Here is an 18713-nt window from a genome sequence, read left to right as displayed (position 1 = left end):
AGGCCTTTTGCATCTCTTTGAGAGAGGGGGGAAGTATTGATAGCCTTGTCAAACTTCTAGCCAGATTAAGATCTTTTTGCTTATCCTGTGCTTGATTTTTTTTTTCTTTTTTTAAACTGATCTCTCCTCATTTCTCTTGCTTTCTGTCTACCCGTTGATTTGTTAACATTCAGTACTTTGCTACCACATTATTTACTTAATTGTTTCCTGGTTGTTTTTTCCCCAAATCTTTCACTTTTAAAACCCCAGGTATGATTTGGAACATCTAGCAAAGGTGGATGTGTCTCACATCCTTCTGTTTTAGTCACTGTTTTCTATTTCCCTATTCATTTGACAAGTCTTTGGCAAATACTATTTAAAAATTAAGACTTTTCATCATTTTTTCTAATTTTTTTTCTTTTTTGGGGGGGGCTAGGCAGCACTGATACTTGTACAAGATAGTACATTTTCTCTTCCAGTATGGTAGTTGGCTTCTACTTTGTGCATCAAAAAGCAATAAGTATAGAAAGTACAGCAAGAACATAATATGGTATCATGGTGAATGTGCATTTTATTATTGGTATACGTGTGGCACAAGACCCTTTGGTTTGGCAGGTTCTTGATCTGGTGTATGGATTTAGTACACAGACTCTGAGGTTCTTTGTACTTGTCACTGAAGACAGTATGGCTTTGTTGATTATGTCTACTTTTAAAAGGTATGGTTTGCAACAAATCATCTTTTTCAGGCCAGATTTTGGAAAAATCCCCTGTTCTTGCCTTCTAGATTTCTTAGCTTTCTCAGTAGGATTACTCTTAGTCAGTAACTTTTCTCTTTAATAATGGGCAGCAATTTATTTTGGAATTCTTTTTGAATCCTTAACCATCTCCTTTGCTTTCCTGAGCCTGAGTATTATTTTGTCTTGTACCCATGTGATGAGTACTAGTGATGTCTGCCTTGGAAGAATGTTCTACAACCTTAGCAAGCCTGCAAGGTTTGCCTCCTTACACATTCCCTGGCCCTGGTGAAATTTATTGTTAGTAAACCTGCTGTGTTGAATCAATTCTGCTGTCTCTTAAAAGCCATAGTATTTTGGTAAGAATGACCTGAATTAAACGGCAGTTCCATTTTGACCACTATTCTCCAATATTATCTCATCTAGTTGGCCACGAGGATCCTACTAGGCAATGCCTCTATAGGCTCATAAGATCTGCAAGAAGGTAATTACCTCACAGGCCTGGTGCCTGCCTATTCTTGCTCAACAGCCTTGACCATCCAGACTACAATGTAAACTTCCACTGTCCATGTGTGCCTGAAATGGTGGTCCAGACTGTAGGTAGAGCTTTGCATCCCCAAAGTAATAACCCCTCACGGCTAACTAACAGTGCCATGACATTAGAGTGTTCAGAGATCATCTATAACAAGAAAGAACCTCTGGAGGATGTTGTCAGTCTGCATTCATGATAAAAGCAATACAGTCCATTACAGGAGGTGATCACAGATGAGGCTTAACAAAGCAAATACCAACCATGATAACCCCTGCCTCATTGATCAAGGCAGGGTGTGCCAAAGTATTCGGAAGGTCGGTTTTGCAGCTGTTCAGTATCCTTTCTCCATTATGACAAGAAGTTGCACAGAAGTACATCAGCAGACATAAAACTGAATGTATTGTGCTTTTCTGGCTTAGGGCATGTTTCTCTGAGCTTGCAATTCGCAGTAGCTAGCTACAAGATCAAGCTGCTCTTATGCAACTTCCAGCTCTGTGAGACACTAGAAGTTTTTTGGCAGGTTCCCAGCATGCAAGAAAGGAGTTTGTTTTCAAATAGTCAAATACAGCTAAAACTAGCTTTAAGGAGGTAAGACATCTCACTTGCTAAAAATAGTGGCAATTATACTGAAAATATCCTACCTTCAGGGATCTGGTTTTCCTTGTGAAGTCTGCTGTGAAGGATTTAATGTTCAGAGCTGTTAATCTTGAAAAATGCCCTTTCCATCTTCAGGGACTCTGGAATGACTTTTTGTTCTCTTCAGTGCACAGTGGCCTAAAAAATGAAGCAAAACACCACAACAGCAAATAATGCTATGCATCGTAAAACCTAGATCCTGCATGGAAGCCATTAGGCAAACAAGCATGATTTCATGAGCAAAGACATCCACTGTTGGCTTTCTAGCTTTTATAGCCTCCATTGGGATAAAAGTAACAATTTTAAAGGATTTGAGACATTCAAACCATTTCATATTGGTTCAGAACCTATTGTGGGGATTTGGAACACTTGACTTCAAAAGACTTCTGCATAGTAGGTCATGGTCATCCACACATAAATTACTTTCTGATTCTGAAAGGGCTAGACAAGCTGAAGCAATTAAGTTTGCCTCGCTGATCCACATACTCATTTTGTGATTGGCTCACATCTCTTCCTATATTTATAAAACCCAAACCACAAGATGTCTGCAAGATTTGTGGTAAGCCATGCTACTTTCCGTACAAGGTTTTGCCTTAAAATTTTTAGCTTTTTGGACTTAATTAACTGGTGAAGAGATCTCACAAGTCTTGAATACTACTCACCAAACGAGTAGTTGCTCAGTTCTAAAAGGTGAATTTTGAGTCAATTCATTGCAAATCAAATCTCTGATTTAGAGACAGATGTTAGACTGCATGTTCTGTGTCAGTGGTGGCTTATCTCAAGGGAGGATTCAGATGCCAGCTGTCCTTCATCCTACAGTTAAAATCCATATCGGCTACTACAGTGGGGATGTGTTATCTGTGGACACTTATATGTAATCCTGCATGTGAGAAGTTGAGTTCTGTGTGCATCTCAAATCTTCCTTGGATTCCTTTGTCATTGTTCCTGCTACTTTTCTGCTTGATCATGGAAAAAGAATGCTTGCAGAGGAGAGTTTGCTGCTCTTTTTTATACTGTCTAGGACCAAAACTTAAAATAGGTGCTTTAATGCCAGGATGGAGAACATATGAATGTTCTGCAGGGCCCATGGGTCTCTGGAAGAATTCTTGCATGTTCAGGTCTTGCAATTCAGAAATACAGGGCTTGGCATTGTTTAGTTAGTACTAAACACTGTTTAGTACTCACTGTTTTGGTGAGTCAGTTTAGGTAATGGCAGACAGCATAGTAGTTGTGGTTTTGCTTAAAAGCAGTGATGTTTAGGAAGGGTCATTTCAGCAAGCAGGCAAGGTCTGGAGCTGACATATTAGATAATCTTCCTTTCAGAAATGCTCTTATCTTTTTTCAGAAGCTCCTGAGAATGCTGATATTAAATATTTTATTCATTCTTGTCACTGAAAGGAAGCTGCAGAGGAGTTCCAGCTGCAGTCTGGGAACAATTCTGGTGTGAGCTTGTGAGTTCTGTAAACAGCTGCTTTTCCTTGTCTGCAGCAGCAAACAGCAAAACAGACAACTGCAGAAGAATATTGTAGAAGACTTTATTGGCTTCTTTTGTCTTCAGACTGGAAAGTTTGGATGCCCATGTTACCCTAGATCGGTTCAGAGGAAACCTGCTGATCATGATTTTGTTGATGTTGTAATAGGGAGGGAATTTACTTTTCCCCCCATAACCTGCAGCAGCATTTATTATATTCATAGTAAGACTTATTTTCACAAAACCAGGAAGCTTAAATTAGGGGAAAAAAAACAAAAACAAAAAAAACCAAAACCAGAAAACCCACGCAGTAGATACCTGCATAAATATAAAGCTGTTCATTAATCAGTCAAAATCTGGTTTTGCAATCGGAAGGACTGAGGGATTTCTGTAGCTGTATTAACTCCTGTAACTTTGTTTGGGTCACCTCGTAATGGTGTCCAACTCTGGACTGAATGTGAAAAATGAGGACTGACAAACAGGATTAACAGTATAATCACTATTATGTAATCCCTGATTTCTTTTAGGCAAGATGCATTAGGTCTTTCCTGTTCAGTGACATTAGTAAATTTGGAATCGTAATTGGTTTATGTTACTGTCCTACAATACAGCCATATTCGGGTGACCTAAATCCCACCTAGTTCTCCATGCCTGGTATTTCTTATTAGCTAGTTCTAGACTGTGTTTCTTGTTCATGTTGAACTGCTTACACGTACGGCTTATAATCAAGGTAGAATAAAGGACACAAGTTTATGACCAGGGTTCCTATGCCCTTGCAGTAATTTCTAATACAGTTCAAGAACTAATGGGAGCCTTAAAATTACAGGAATACATTATTTTATTATAAAGTTGCTTAGTATTTCTGAGTCCAGATTTTGCAATGTTTTACACCATTATCATCCATCGCTTCATTTGGTATATTGAATTTTGTATTGTTAAAACTGGGCATATTTTTTAAATGTGCAAAAATAATATGCTTTCTAGGCTGAAGCCAGAAACACTTGAAGATGATCTTGATAAATATGCTGCAAGTGCCATGAAAATGAAAAAAGAAAAGGTTGATCTTAAAGAATTTTCAGCATACTTGGAATTTCCAGTTTCTCACACATTAGAAAGTATGTTTGCGCTTTTTGATGAGGTAAGAAATAACATCACATTTAAAAATTGTACTACTTTTGGTAAACTCTGCTTTAGCTAAGTTTGTTCCAGTTGAATTAGCTGAGGTCTGATTCGGGCCTAAGTGCTTTTGAGCGCTTCACCATAGTATTTGCCTACTGCATTTCCCTTTCAGCAAGGTAAGAGCACCTATCATCAACTAAATAAAGCATTCATTCAGGTAGAAGTTAAAAGGAGTATCAGTTGGACAAAACTGATTTTCTTTCTAGGTGCAAAATATGAAGAGGAAGAAAGATGGGTTCAGGCTAAAGCTCTGTTGTGGCTTGTTGCAACTGAATGCAATGCCTATTAGCTGGTATTTCACTTACCTTGTAAATAAATTTCTTGTTCTTCTAGGGTGCCTGAAACCTGAAGGACCTAGGAACTTGGCAGATGAGCCAGTTTTTCATTCCTCTGGCAATTAGTCAGGATGGGGCAATGACTATTATCTTTGTGTGGATGAGGTGCTGTTTGGACCAGGTGGTGGATATGTCCAGTGTTCTCTCTTAGACCAAAGAGCAGATGTCATGTATTCAGGGCTTAAATTAGGCTACCTTGCCCTCTAGTTCTCTGACTTTAATTTCGACACAGTAATTCAGATGGTTTAACGTAAAAATCTTAAATATGCAAGTGACGGGTCACAGCAGCAGCACTGTCTTCCAAGAATATTTGAGTTATGACTTCTGAGCAAAACTCTGAGAAGGGCTGCAGAGCTTTGATGACCCAGGTTCTTGCCCTGAATTAATTCCATTTCAGTGAGACTTTTTTTGCAGTGGCATATGTACTGATCTTTCTGAATATTCTCCATCTTTAGCCACTGTTAGTTATTTATGAAAGTTCTCAGACAGATTGCAGTATTTTGAGGTGAGGTTTTCCTTCACAGAATGAAGATGGTATAATTGACATTCGGGAATTTGTCATTGCTCTGTCAGTTGTCTGTAAGCCATCCAAAACTCTGGAAACAATTCAGTTGGCATTTCAGGTAAGCAGCATTTTCTTCCTCTATGTAGTTTACTTTTTTTTTTTTTTTTTTTTAGAAATTATTAATACTGCCATTAGACTTAAAAGAAGCTTGTTTCACATGCCCTTTTAATACTTAATTGCATTTTAAAATAACATTAGTGGAAAGTTAGATTAAGAGGTCATTTCAGAGGGAATGCACTGCAAGTTTAAGTCATGTAAAACTGTGAAGTTTGCAGTTTGAAATTTTTCTCTGTGGAACTCTGGTAGAATCTTTTTCAGCACATTGAGTCTCAAACCTGAAGCCCTTTGATTCTTCTAAACTAAAGGCTAATGAGTTGTGCTTACTACTTTTTTAATGTTTCAATCAAATCTTATTTTTCAAGTTAACATATTTTAAAACTTTTCCTACATTTTAATAGAGATTAATCTTTTAAGCCCCTTTTGCCTTCTTGATAAGATTTTCTTCCCTCTTAGTTCTTACCGTGTTTCTGTGTTGGTCCTGCAGTCTGAGCCCAGACTTTATGCTTCCCAGAAGTGCTCCTGATCTTGTTCTAGCCTCAGTGGTTTGTTGCAGCGTCAGCATAGGTAGTTATTAATGCAGGCTTTTTGGGAATGTGACAGCAGCAATACTTAATGTTTACCATTCTGGTGGGTTTGTCTGACACCTTGGTTTATTACTCTTTAATTAATTTCTTTAATATTGCTATTTCAACATGCAAACTGCTGCATCCTGCATCATCTTTCCCCTCTGCCTCAAACTCACATGGTCTTTAGTGTTACTGAAACTGAAGAGTGCTAACTCTTGATGCTGTCATCACTGGTGAATGCATGGAGTTGAGAACGTTGATTTGCAGGGTACTACATGGTAGCCTTATTTTCTGAGTAGTTATTTTTAGGTTCTTCAGCATACCTGTATTACTCTCTTAACTATGTTTTGCTGAAGAAATGAGGCTCCTGTGAATGTTTAGTGTTCACATCTATCATTCTTACCCTTTGGCCAGTATCAAACAAATTTGACAAAGGAGGAAGGAACAAGAATATTTAGTTACTACAAATATTGGGGGAAATATACCTCTAATAGCTGCTGTTGCTGCTACTTCTGAGGGAAAAGCGGAAAGGTCTCTGCCCTTACTTATTCCATTTGATCTATGTAATGGCATAGAGAAATGGTCAGGTGCTGTTTGGTCAGCTCTGTGTCTTCATACTAAAATGAACAAGCTTGAAGTAAACTTGAAGGTGGCTTTCGGGCAGTATTTCAGTGAAATTTAGCTGTTGTGATGCATAATATGCAATATACTTTTACCATTTTAGAGGAAGAAAAGCTCAGATTAGGCAATTACTTTCTTTTTGGAAGTATCTAACTTTAAGTTAATAGAACTGTTTCTTTAAAAAATTCTTTTCTTCGCTGTCTGCTCTATTCTTCAACTCATAGTACGTAATTTTGAGTTTCCTGGTTAATTGCAAAATATAAAGTTAACTGTAGAACTGCAGAGAAGTACTATGCATGCATGAAGAAGGGGAAGCACTCAGCAAGGGGAAGCAGGTAGGGCTCATTTTTTCCTGCTAGTGATGATTGGAAGGGTTAAGAAAAGTCTCGAGCTGAGGAAATTTTGCTCACAGTATTCTAGAAAAAAGGGAAAGAGACCTTTTTTTTTTCAATATCCTTTCTTCCCCCTCCTTTCCAGGGTTTGTGCACAATAAGATATTCACACAGTTTACTGGGAGCCATTGAAGGATCTAGCCAGTTCATGAATGTGTGACTTTGAACAGTTGCTGTCCTCTGCCATGTGCTACTTTTTGCAAAACACCCTGTCATTTGTTTTCAGGGATAAAGTGCAACATTTCACATAGCTGAACAAGTTTTCAAAGTGGAAGTGTTTAGTATATGGTTGAAGAACTTGAGAAATAGGAGTTACTGAGCTGCTAGAGTTCTAAAGTGGTGGACAATTAAAAGAGAAGGGGTGGATTATGGCAATCATGTCTAAGAGCAGCACTCCAGTCTAAGTGCTACGCATCCTCCATTCCTAATTGTTAGGGAAACAAAAGGGTGTTGTAAATCTTGCCAATATGATGCTTGTGAGCCTCACCATCAAGTATCACCTTCTGACTACTTGATCTGTGAAAATATAGCAGGTTTTATTAAACAAGTGTCTTGTCCTTGCCCCTACTGCTTGTGAAACTGTGTGCAAGTTAGGTGCTAGGGAGGAAAAGGCAAGATTCCTGATTTGAGCATGAATGTTGTCTTCCATGGTACTTCAGGTTTTTTATTCTACTGACTTTTTTTTATCCCATTGAAGTGTGCTGTCTTGTGACAGCAACTTCTGCTTGTGTGAAAAATACATCCTTATGCCAGTTTTGTTCAATCTCATCAGTTCCCGCCTTCTCGATGTAGAGAAACTAAATGGAAGTTTCCAAAATAGCATTTTTCACATGGTTCAATATTTGCAGTGTTGTCGTGCTTGAAAATGACAAGGATGTTTCAAAAACGCTTCTGTCTCAATTTCCATTGCACAGGCAAATTGAGTTATTTTAGAAAGTTAAATGAAGTTGTATTTGTTACAGATGTTTTGAAATACTCAGGTCCTTTTTTCAGGGGAAAACACTGTATGTATACAGAGATAGAATGAGACTATGAACAATTACCTTTAGTTGTCAATCTCCTGTCAGTAGTAAAGCTAACTCCTTCTGTGAGGAAACTCTGCTTCAGGACTTAAGAATATGCAAATTATTATTTTCTAGAATTTTGAATAAGTATTTGTAGAAAATAATAGGCCCATCACTTTATGGGGTAGGATTCTCCTGATTAATATAATGCCATTTAGATGTAGGCATTTTATGCAAACTGGCTGTTGAATCAGTTGGATGTTGGTCAAAGGAATCTTGAGGTTTACATCTGACCAAGTGGAAATGGTATCTGCTTTAGGCTGACCTAAATATATCTCCTGATTCCACAGACTCTCTTGGAGTTTGGACACACAGCTCAATAGACTAAAAATTATTCTCAGTTACATATCTGCAAAACATGTTAGTGTTAAATAGCCTTGTCTCTGAATATCACTGAAATGCCAGTGCTTAGGCATGTAAACATAGGTTTTTTTCTGACTATAGCAACTTTACTTTCTAAGCCTACACAGGTGAACTACTAATCAATGCTGTCTTTTACCCAGACTAATCAGAAATCCTTAGTAGATCATATCAATCTAAGCACAACTAGAATTTCCAATACCAAATTTTAATTTTGCATAACTTCTTAGTGTGGTGCTGTTTGTAGGAGTTAGCGTTCAGCTTTGCAATTATTTATCTTGCTGTCTTGATTCATAGCTGTACCAGTCAGAAAATGGAACTATAACAGAAGAGGATTTAGCTCATATTCTGAAGACTGCCATGGGTGTGTCACAGATTAATGTTACGCATCTTTTTAGAGCTGTAGATGAAGAAGAAAAAGGAAAGATTACATATGGTAAGTATTTTAAGTGGATCTGAACTGTCAAAGTTGTATAAACTCATGTTGATATACAAACTGGTTATATTTTTATTAAACTTAACCATTTTTCGTTGACTTTAACAGTGATAAAAGCACTGCAGACAAAGTAAATTTACATTTTATTTGGGTTTCACCTTTAATATCAAATGTCAGGTTTACATGTTTTCAGATGTTTTCCCCTCCACATTAAGTCAGGCAATTACATAGATTAGCTCTTTCAGCATATTCTGTATGTGAATATGTTTTTTAAGAAAGCTATCTTAGTTCTGTCCTGTTGCTTTCTCTCTTGTATCTGTCCCCACTGTTTCTGCCCTCCCAGAATATAGGGGGATGTAAGATTTTCTGCTCCCATAGTAATTTCTCAGCCTGTTTCAAAATAAGTCACGAGTGTGTCTGCGGGGGAAATGAGGGGGTATTAACCAGGCTGCTCAATATGTAGTCTGTAATGCAGGTGATATGGAGGCGAGAAAGTTGCATTTGAAAAACTGAGAGATCTGGGTGAATAGATTATGCTGGGAACCAAAGTACTTGTGTGTTACTTCAGATTCTTCATCTTTTATGCAGTAAGGTTCTAAATTTAGTTGTATCATTTAAGTATTAACCACGTTGTTGATAGCCAACATATCACGTATCTCCAGTAGAAGTGCTTATAACATGCCCTGTTCCAGTGGTTTTCCTTCAGGATAATCAGTATGTTTTTCATTTGTAAAAATCTTACAAATTAAGACATCAGTGTTAGTAAATCACAATTTCTACACTAGTAATTCCTATGTTTCAATCATACAATATGTGTGTAAAGCTTCAACTACAGAACTATTTTAGAGTTATTGGAATGAGTATCATTGCCATTGTGCTCCCCTTTTTTCCTGACTGCTATGTCTTGCCTCCTTGATTCCTGCTGTACTAACTCTTTCCTTTCTGCACCTCTCATCTGTCACGTCCCCAGCATTTCCATGTCCCTCCGACGCTATTGCCTTTTTCCTGCCTGTCTTTGTTGCTCCTTGTCTCCTAACTCATTTGGGCGGTGACTCAACTTTTCCCCCTCCCTGCCCTGCCCCATCACCAGCTTCAAAAATACCAGCACAGAAATTTAAGCTGGTAAGCCTAGCAGAACTCTAATTTTGGCATACTTCATTGTTTGAGAATAGGTAAATTTGAAACGGTGTACAAGTGAACTCAGACCAGTTCATGTGAGTTGCCAAAGAACTCATATTTTAATATCCATCTTCAATAGTACTTAATTGCATTTACATCTGCCCTTTTCCCCTAAGTGGTCGTGGTATATTCCCATCACAAGAAAATCTGGACAACTGAGCCACAGGAGTGGCCACTGAAGTGCTTAGCTCTCGTTTTCACTATTTTATTTCCTGTAGTCAAGACTAGTCTTTTGTGAGGCTACAGAAAGTAGGATGGTGTTTACATAATTTCTTTGAAACTTTGCTTGGATCTCTTTCTGAGAGAAGTGCTCATTTTATAATATAAACATTGCGCTGAGATTTTAACATATCTGAAAGCTTAATAGAAGAATAAATGTCCAATTTATTGCGGTAGAGAATTAGAAGTTGAAAATAAACTTCTGGTATTGCATTTCTGTCTTGAAAGTTCTTGCTGTAAATATTCAATCTCTTGCCTTTCCTGAGAATGTGTACAACTTTCCACATACTCAATTCGTTGCACTTAAAATACTGAGAAGGGAGGGGTGGAAAACTTGCAGACTATGACTGTTTCTGAAGGCGTTGTCCAGACAGGTTCTGAGAAATGAAAACTTTGTATATGGTGGAAGAGTACTGACATTACTTTGGATACGCAGAGCAGAGGGGTCTGCTCACAAGCTCCTCCTTTCTAGGGTACTGGAATGTGAAGCAGAAATACTAAGTCTTCAGACTTACTTGTAAGAACAAAAAATAAAATATCCAAATATCAAACCTAAATTGCTGCACATTCTGTCCTTGAAGCCAGAGATGATATCCCAAAGAAAAAGCTCAGGTTGCAGGTAAACAGAATAACCAAAAGCAAAATTAAGATTGTGTAACTAGATTGATAGTCTTGTATGTGACTTGTTAGAAGTCTGGATTTTTGTTGCATGTTTGAAAATACACTAATTGCCAAAGATCTGTGTCAGTTCTCTTAAGCAGCATGCTGTTGGCTTAACTGTTTAGATGCACCTTGATTCCAAAGCTCATCCTTTCACTGTAATCTAGAGAGGCAAGATTTCTCAATCTTAAGACATGATTCTGGAGAATTTGATTAGGTTCTGTAGGTGGGCATCACAAATTCTAGGAAACTCTCCACCTGCTCTTGATAGACAAATGATGACTGTGAGTGTTCTGAAGACTGCCTTGCTTGCTGGTAACAAGAAGAAAGGGGGAATTAGCAGTATTGTGAATATCTGTATGGATGAATGCTCAGAGGAAGAATTATTTGTTCTTTAAAATGTAGTACCCTTACCTGTGTTAACCACAGGATTATCCTATTAGGTTCCTGTACGCTGAAGTAATTATGTAGTTGAGGGGGAACAAAAACTAGAGGAGGTTCATGAACACAGAGCTTCCATCAGGAGCATCAAGTAGTAGGAGGGTATTGCAAAGGCAGGAGAAAAACCTCTTGCAGTTCTTGTAGTACATATGCATACTTAATGCAAAAATATAGACAGGAGTCTTAAAGAACTCCACTTCGGATTCTTCCCTTCTTCTTGTCTCTTTCTTCTTAGTAGGGATAGGAAGCAAAATTACTTTTTTCCTAAGTAAATGGCTAAGGTGATCTTTTCTTCCAGTCTGATGCTTCACAGCTGCTTTAAGCTTGAGTTCCAGGATGAGACATGCGATTAGAAGTAATGCTGGAATAGCTCAATTCTTCCTACATCACCTTGTTTCACATTTCTGATGAATGAGGCAAATGGGATCCCAAGCACTTTTCCTTGGGCTCTGCTGTGTACAACTTTGAAAAATATTCCTTAATATCTTCAGGACTTGTTTCTATAATACCCAAAATGTCTACTTACTGAGATCTATCAGCAACATCATCCTGTTCAATTCAATCCTCCTTGGAATCTGAGGTTTTTCATTTGGATCCAGTACTGATAAAACATTGAGGAATGGATCCTAACAGAGCTGTCAGGATGCCAATTTGGATATAGACTATCGTGCTTGTGTGAACAACTACTTCAAGGGATTTTCTGAATTTATTTTCTGAAAGGATACAGCAGCTTTTTGAAGAATTACTTAGAATGGCATCTACAGTGAATATTCTAGTCTTTCCCATGCAAAAAGGATTATGCTTAATGAGACTGTAAGAGCATCTTTGGTACTGTTGGTTGAAATTTTTATACTTATCTTACCTTAGTTGGGCTAACTATCAGAATGACCTTTCCCAAAAAAGGCAATTTTTTCATGGTCTTCAATATGGTGCACATACATGTATTGTTACAAAAAGGAGTAGATCCTTGGGATGGGCTTAAAGTGTCCATGTGAGGAGGAAAAAAAAAAAAGGGGGGGAATGCTTTCATGTTCCTGCTGCAGGCCAGACCCAGTTAAGGCTGATAGCTGATTGCTCTCTCCTTGTTAGCTGCAGAAAAATGATATACTCAGTTGGATTCACTGAATGTACTTAACTGTTTTGATTCTGATGAATGAGTTTGCACTCAAGTGTTTCTAATATATTATTGCAACTACTACCACTGTTAAATATTTTAAATATGAAAAAGTTCTATGCTTCCTTCTTGAGAAAGGTCAGATGCATCCCATTCTTTGCTATGAGATTATTTTTTTAAAAAGTTGAACTTGCATTAAATATTATCAAAAGAGAAATTTTTGCTGTATGCACTTTTAAACATTTAAGATATCCCCCTCACCCCCTGAAGACTTTATCATTTACATGATCAATCAGCCTGTTGTACATACATAGATGGTAGTGTTGGTTTTCATGGCCTGAACATCATCAGCTTTTGTTGAAGTTACAGGGTCCAAAATACTTCAGATCCATATAAACTGTAGATAAAGGATACCCACTTTTTTGTTTGCGGAAGGATGAAGTTACATTTATTGCATTCTCCCCACCTATCCCTTTGCAACAGTTCAGAGGCAGGGTTGACCTACAACTTCAGTGCCCCTGTGAGCCAAATGACATTCCCTTGCTCTTTGCAATATTGAGAAAAACATGCCATCTCTAACGGAGAAGGGTGGCGGAGGAGGAAAGCTGTGGTAGTTCCCTTCTTCCACACCAGCCCGGTTGTGCCAGGAGGAGCTGGGCTTTACTCCTCTGAAAGGCTACTTCAGCTGTCATCTGCGCTGCACTCCAGGGAACTCGCAGCACCGTTTGACCATGAACTCTTCTGGGATAACACAGTGAATTTGAGTGGGCTGTGTGTGATACACTGTAGGTGACTGAGTTAGTGATAATGTTCGCATGCAGCTTCTTCCAGTGTCAGTTTACGTTACAAGAATAGCTTCTTATGACTTGGATCCTGTACAGTATCTTGTGTTCAAATCGTGTCTGAATAAATAGTCATATGGGCAAATTGTGACAAGGCTTCGATGCCTGATTTTTAACACAAGATGTAACTTCTTGATGTTAAGGATTCCCCGCTCCCCCAAGAACTGATCTTGCTCTTTTTATTGTCTTATTAGTATCCAACGTTAAAATCAGATTTTCATAATGTGTTACAAATTAGTTATCTTCTCACAATATTATTCTCTAAAATATTAGGAGTTTTGAAATGCTGAAATCTTGAAAGCAGAAGGAAGCAGTGATAGCTGCTGTGAGGTTGAAGAGAATTATGAGTGCAAAGCATTAAAGGGCATGTTTGCAAAAGACTTCCCAGATTTTAAGAAATTACTACTTTTGCGGTTCATTGTTCCTCAGCTGGAGGGCTTCTGCCCTTCCCCCAGTGAACAGTGAGATGCTGTGTCAGGGCATGTGGTGCTTCTCATGCATTTTAATGCAAATCTGAGCCTGTTTACCCCTTCACCATACAAGCTAAGCTCTGGTCTGAAGTGTTTTAAGAGGGCCTAGGTAACTCTTTGTGGCATCTTGGTTCTGGGCATGTGGTAAACTTCTGCTGAGAAGCTAAAACAAGCTATGGGGATAGCATTATGTTAACTGCTTCTATTTTTCTCCGAAGTGATCATGTGATTATATATGTGTAAGTACTCAAATTTAGCGTCCTTCTGTTTTAAAGAGCTGATTCTGTGTAACAACAATTTTTTTTAGATGACTTCTACAGATTTGCTGAATTGCACCCACACTTTGCAGAAGACTATCTCTATGCTGATCAGATGGGAGCTGAGAGTGGCTTGGAGACTTCATCTCTTTCTGCTCCTAATGGTATCTGTACTGACTTCAGCCCTGAAAATGCTGAAGATAAAAACAAGCCCCTGCAGAAGAAACTGAATTAACACTACAACTGTTACCTTCCTCTCCTGGTGAGAGGATTGTCTTTTCTTGGGATTTTCATAAGTCACTCCAACTATACAGCAAATACCAGTTTTGTGTGTGAAAGTTCTTCTACCTTAATACTGTTCTTTGAATCGTATGTGCTATATTTAACAACATGTTCCAGGTTACTTTGGGGAAGGTGTTTTTATTTTTTTCAAAAAGGTCTTTGAAAGGCAAAAATGTGAATGTGCTTCATTATTAATGTTCATATTTAAAAGGAAGCGGCACACTTATTTATATTCCATTGGCTAGTTTCATGTACAAAGTGTCGCACAAACTGTGCATGTATAAAGAAACTGTAGCTACTATGGTGTTAAGTGCACTTTGGTGATTAGTGTTTTCCCTAGTTATGGGGATGTTTATTTGGGGCCAAACTTTGCTGTCCATATTTGCATAGTCGGTCTTGTTGGTTTCAGTGGGATTATTCTCTCAAGCAAGGCAAGCATATTTTGGCCCTTTGTTTTGGTTTCAGTGAACATTTTGGAAACAATAATGCAAAAACTTGCTAAGGATTACTTTTTATTTTTATTGTTGAATGACAAAATTGTTTCTCTTTCAGTCTATTCCATGGTAGAATGAAAAGGAAAGGCTTTTTATCCCTCACCCCAACACTTTTCTACTGTAATCTTCTGGATGCAATTAAACGTGAATTTTTTTCCAAACTGACATGCCACATACTGTTTGCAAATACATGACAAAACTGTTTGTGCTTTTCTCTTATAGTCATTTCAAATCATGTTCACCCACTTAAATGGGAGACGTTTACACAATTGTACTTATTCTAGATTTATCAGGAATCACAGGTTTCTTTTGTAGCAAGCCTGTATATACAGATAATTTAGCATGGAACACATTATGAAAACTTTGTTGTATCAGCACAAGTTTGAAAAGGTTGCAGTTTCTTCAGAGGCCAAGCCAGCAACAAGTTGCAGAACATCCTGAAGAAATGCTAATTAAATCTCTATAGCAACATTACATATACTGCATATAATGTATATGAAGCTTAAAATAGTCTAGAACTGTTAAAAAACAAAACAACAAAAAAACCCACCAACCTAAATCACTTGTCTTAGTAACATTTCTTATCTTTCCTTTTGTAAAGCCACATGCCTTAATTACCAGTGGAGGTCTCAGAGAAAAATTTAGATTATTATAAAGTCACAGAGCTTCACTGATTAGGAAATGTGACAAAAGCCTCAAGGAGTAGGAAGGAGGACTCTGGCACAAAATAACTGTGATGGCAACTCTACTTCCAAACAAAGAAAAAATACTTTCAGATAATTTCTATGACTAATTTTGTAGGGCTGCGCTAAAATATGATGGTTTTGTGATTGGAAAACTGTTGAGATTTGAATTTTCCACACGTTACAGTAATTTAAAACTACATTTGAAAGGGAGAAATTTTAGCTGAAGGAAATCTGTTTGTACCAAATGCTTTTATTACTATTTTTTTTTTAAATAGCAGGAGGTGTTTTAAAGCTCATTAGGGTATTGGAATGTGTCCTTAGAAATCCCTAACTGTATGTGGCAAGACTCCAAACTAAAACTGGCATTAATAGAAAGGGTATGAGGAAAAAAATGTAACAAATTATGCTTTCTGTGGGGTATGTGGAGGTAGGTCCTCATTTGGAGGTAATAATTAAATTTTTGATTTATCTAAGTAGCGCATGCCAAGCTGACAGGGCTGCAGCAGACTTGCAGACAAGATTTGAATTAAATCTGATCATGAAAAACAGGAGAAATGGTTTAGAAAAATAAGGCATGTGAAGAACTACACTTAGGTAGGAATAATCAGCTGCACAAACAGAGGAGGGAGTGGGTATTGCTGCATAAAACACCCTGGGGCAGGGATGTTATAGAGTACGACAAACCGAGCACTGTTAACTCATTGCTGCAGAAAAGATACTCATTGTAGTGGGATGCATCAACCGTGTAGCCTGTGAGAAGCGTGGTGGCATTTCTGTGTTACCGAGGTGTGATAAGGCCTTACCTGAAGTACCTGTCCATGTTGGGGCACCTGAGAAAAATGGGGAGTAGCTGGATAGGGTCTGGGGGACAAAGTACTCAAAAAAAGAGATCAAAAGTATTCTTTAATCCAAAGAAGAGAAGACTGAAGGAAGGTGTAGATCCAGGCTATTCATTTAAAAGGCAAGTTAAGCATTAGGAAAACTTCCTTGCAATACACCTAGTCAAGCTAAGGAGAATGGGTTATTCCAGGTGGGGTGAGGAGCCTTCCTTCACTGGAGGTTTTGGAAACAGAACAGACAGCTAAGGTGGAGACACTTGATTTTGTTGATCATGCCCCAGGGTCATAGGGATATGTCCTGAGGTCTGCTTGCTGTGATTATACAGTATTTTAGTCGGTATGTGAGGGACGGCACATGAACTGTAGTCTGGGAGTATCGCATCTCCTCTACAAGAGTTTTTATGGCGCATGGCTCAAGCTTGCTGTCTGAGATTAGTTATCTTTTGCTTTGTGTGTGAGCTTGGGAATTTGAGAATTTCAGAGTGCAGTGGACGAGAGAGAGTTCCCTGAGACACATGTCTGAAAAGAAAAAGGTAAGCTTAGTATCTCATGGACGACTTTGAGGTGAGAGAAGCTCCAGAGGCTACTCTGTCCACATCTGTGAAAGAGCAAAGCAACCTGATTGAAGTTGGCTAAATACAAGTGTGCCTAATTTGCATGTATGGTGTAACTTGGGGATCTGTCTTCTGAAAACCGAAGGGTTCTTTTGGTTCATATTTGTTTTGGTAAGGGAGATGTTTTCTAATTGTGGTGAGTGTAATAGCTGCACTTGTGTGCAGCTAAGCTGTGCAGAGTGTTTGGGTTGAAGGGCACTGCAGCCTACAATAGATGAGCCCTTAAACAAACACCACGTTGAGTGGTGAAGAAGCACTGAAAGTCATGTGCGTCAGTGAGTTCAGTCCAGAGCTGCTGCTGAAGAAGGCTGGTGACCAGCACATTGTTTGCTTGGTGAGCAAGTACTCTTGAAGGAAGCAACCATTTAAAAAACAAACAAACAAACAAAACCCCACACCACCACAAAACAACACTTGGATTCTGTAATGAATTGCGATGCTCCCTCTTTTGTGAGATTGTTGAATGAGGTAGAGGCATAATAGGATGAATGATAGGGTGAAGTCCTGATCAGCCTGCGTGAAAACATTGTTAGATCACACATAATGTCACAAAAGCTGAGATTAATGAATATAATTCAGATGATTTTAGCATCTGTAGAATATAATGCTATAATATTAGACTGCCTTGTAGTGAGAGAAAAGCCACGTTACTGCAGGGTGGTAAACTCAGACTTTATTGTAACACATTATAACACATTGCATTACTGCAGCAACGTTCATTATAACTCGTCTATCAAACTCTGACTGCTGAAATGTTTTAGTAGTTCCACATAAGTAGCCCTTTTAAAAGGCACCTGACTGTGGAACAGCTAGGTTGTGACAGTCAAGTTTCAGTGGCTTGCTGCAGTGTCAGGATAGAAGTGAAAGCTTCCTTTTCCCCTTCACCAAACATTGACGTGTAAATGCTTTCAATTAAAATATTACAGATTTTACAAGCACATCATTTTAACTGGTGATATCGACAACCCCTAATTTATAGGGAGACATATGAAGACATGACTTCAGTTCTTTGCGACACTTTAACTTATTAAATGATCCTTACACAAAAAAAATGCAGGGGTGTGAAGGCATTTGACATGTCTGATGAGCATTATACTACTTTTATGTAATACTGCCATCCCTTGCCAGTAGAGCTCTTGCATCAGACTGAATTTTTATATATTGTATGAGATACCCACCCAAAGCTTTGCTATTCTGATATGGTTGAACAAGTATACTCTGTATTTTGAACGTACTTAAAGTAACACAGAAAACCACGAAATCCAAGATACCTAAAAAGTGTCTTTTTTTTTTTTTTCCCTTCATCTGTATTTCTTCAAACATAATAAAGCCCCAGTAAAACCAGACAGATGTTTAGGAGGTGCAAAGCATGTTTAAACCACGGTCTCTACCACAGTAAGGCAAGTGCTATTACAGATTTCTCAGGAGTCCATTGCTGTAAGCAGATACGCTTAAAAGGCACTATAGGCAACTTGTAAGCCTTATGGAGACATTAGGTTGTACACTTAATTTTATACCAATGAATTGCACTATATGTTTCAATGCATTTATTGTAGCTAGAATACTCTTACTGTGATAAAAACAAACCAGGCTCGTGTGTGTGTTTGCTCATCCCACTTTGAAGGTATAAATCCTTAGGTCACAAAGGTTGAAAAGGAGACGTGTGTGCAGTAGGGAAGTGATGCA

At 38.2% G+C, this 18713-nt stretch overlaps 1 protein-coding gene across 3 annotated transcripts in view; it reads left to right on the top strand.

Annotated features, from left to right (window-relative positions):
- Nucleotides 1-15092, top strand: part of LPCAT1 (lysophosphatidylcholine acyltransferase 1) — a 64207-nt gene extending 49115 nt beyond the window's left edge. For all 3 annotated transcript variants that reach the window (XM_052787057.1, XM_052787059.1, XM_052787058.1), the window contains 4 exons: nucleotides 4337-4490; nucleotides 5391-5489; nucleotides 8792-8930; nucleotides 14163-15092. In XM_052787057.1, the coding sequence (XP_052643017.1) occupies nucleotides 4337-4490; nucleotides 5391-5489; nucleotides 8792-8930; nucleotides 14163-14347 (577 nt within the window). In that variant the 3' untranslated portion in view covers nucleotides 14348-15092. The remainder of the gene's footprint in view (nucleotides 1-4336; nucleotides 4491-5390; nucleotides 5490-8791; nucleotides 8931-14162) is intronic.
- The last annotated feature ends 3621 nt before the right edge of the window (nucleotides 15093-18713 follow it).

The sequence above is a fragment of the Harpia harpyja genome, chromosome 5, assembly GCF_026419915.1.
Source record: "Harpia harpyja isolate bHarHar1 chromosome 5, bHarHar1 primary haplotype, whole genome shotgun sequence".
Taxonomy (NCBI): domain Eukaryota; kingdom Metazoa; phylum Chordata; class Aves; order Accipitriformes; family Accipitridae; genus Harpia; species Harpia harpyja.
Note: the sequence above shows the minus strand (reverse complement) of the source record. Positions and strands in the feature narration are given on the sequence as shown.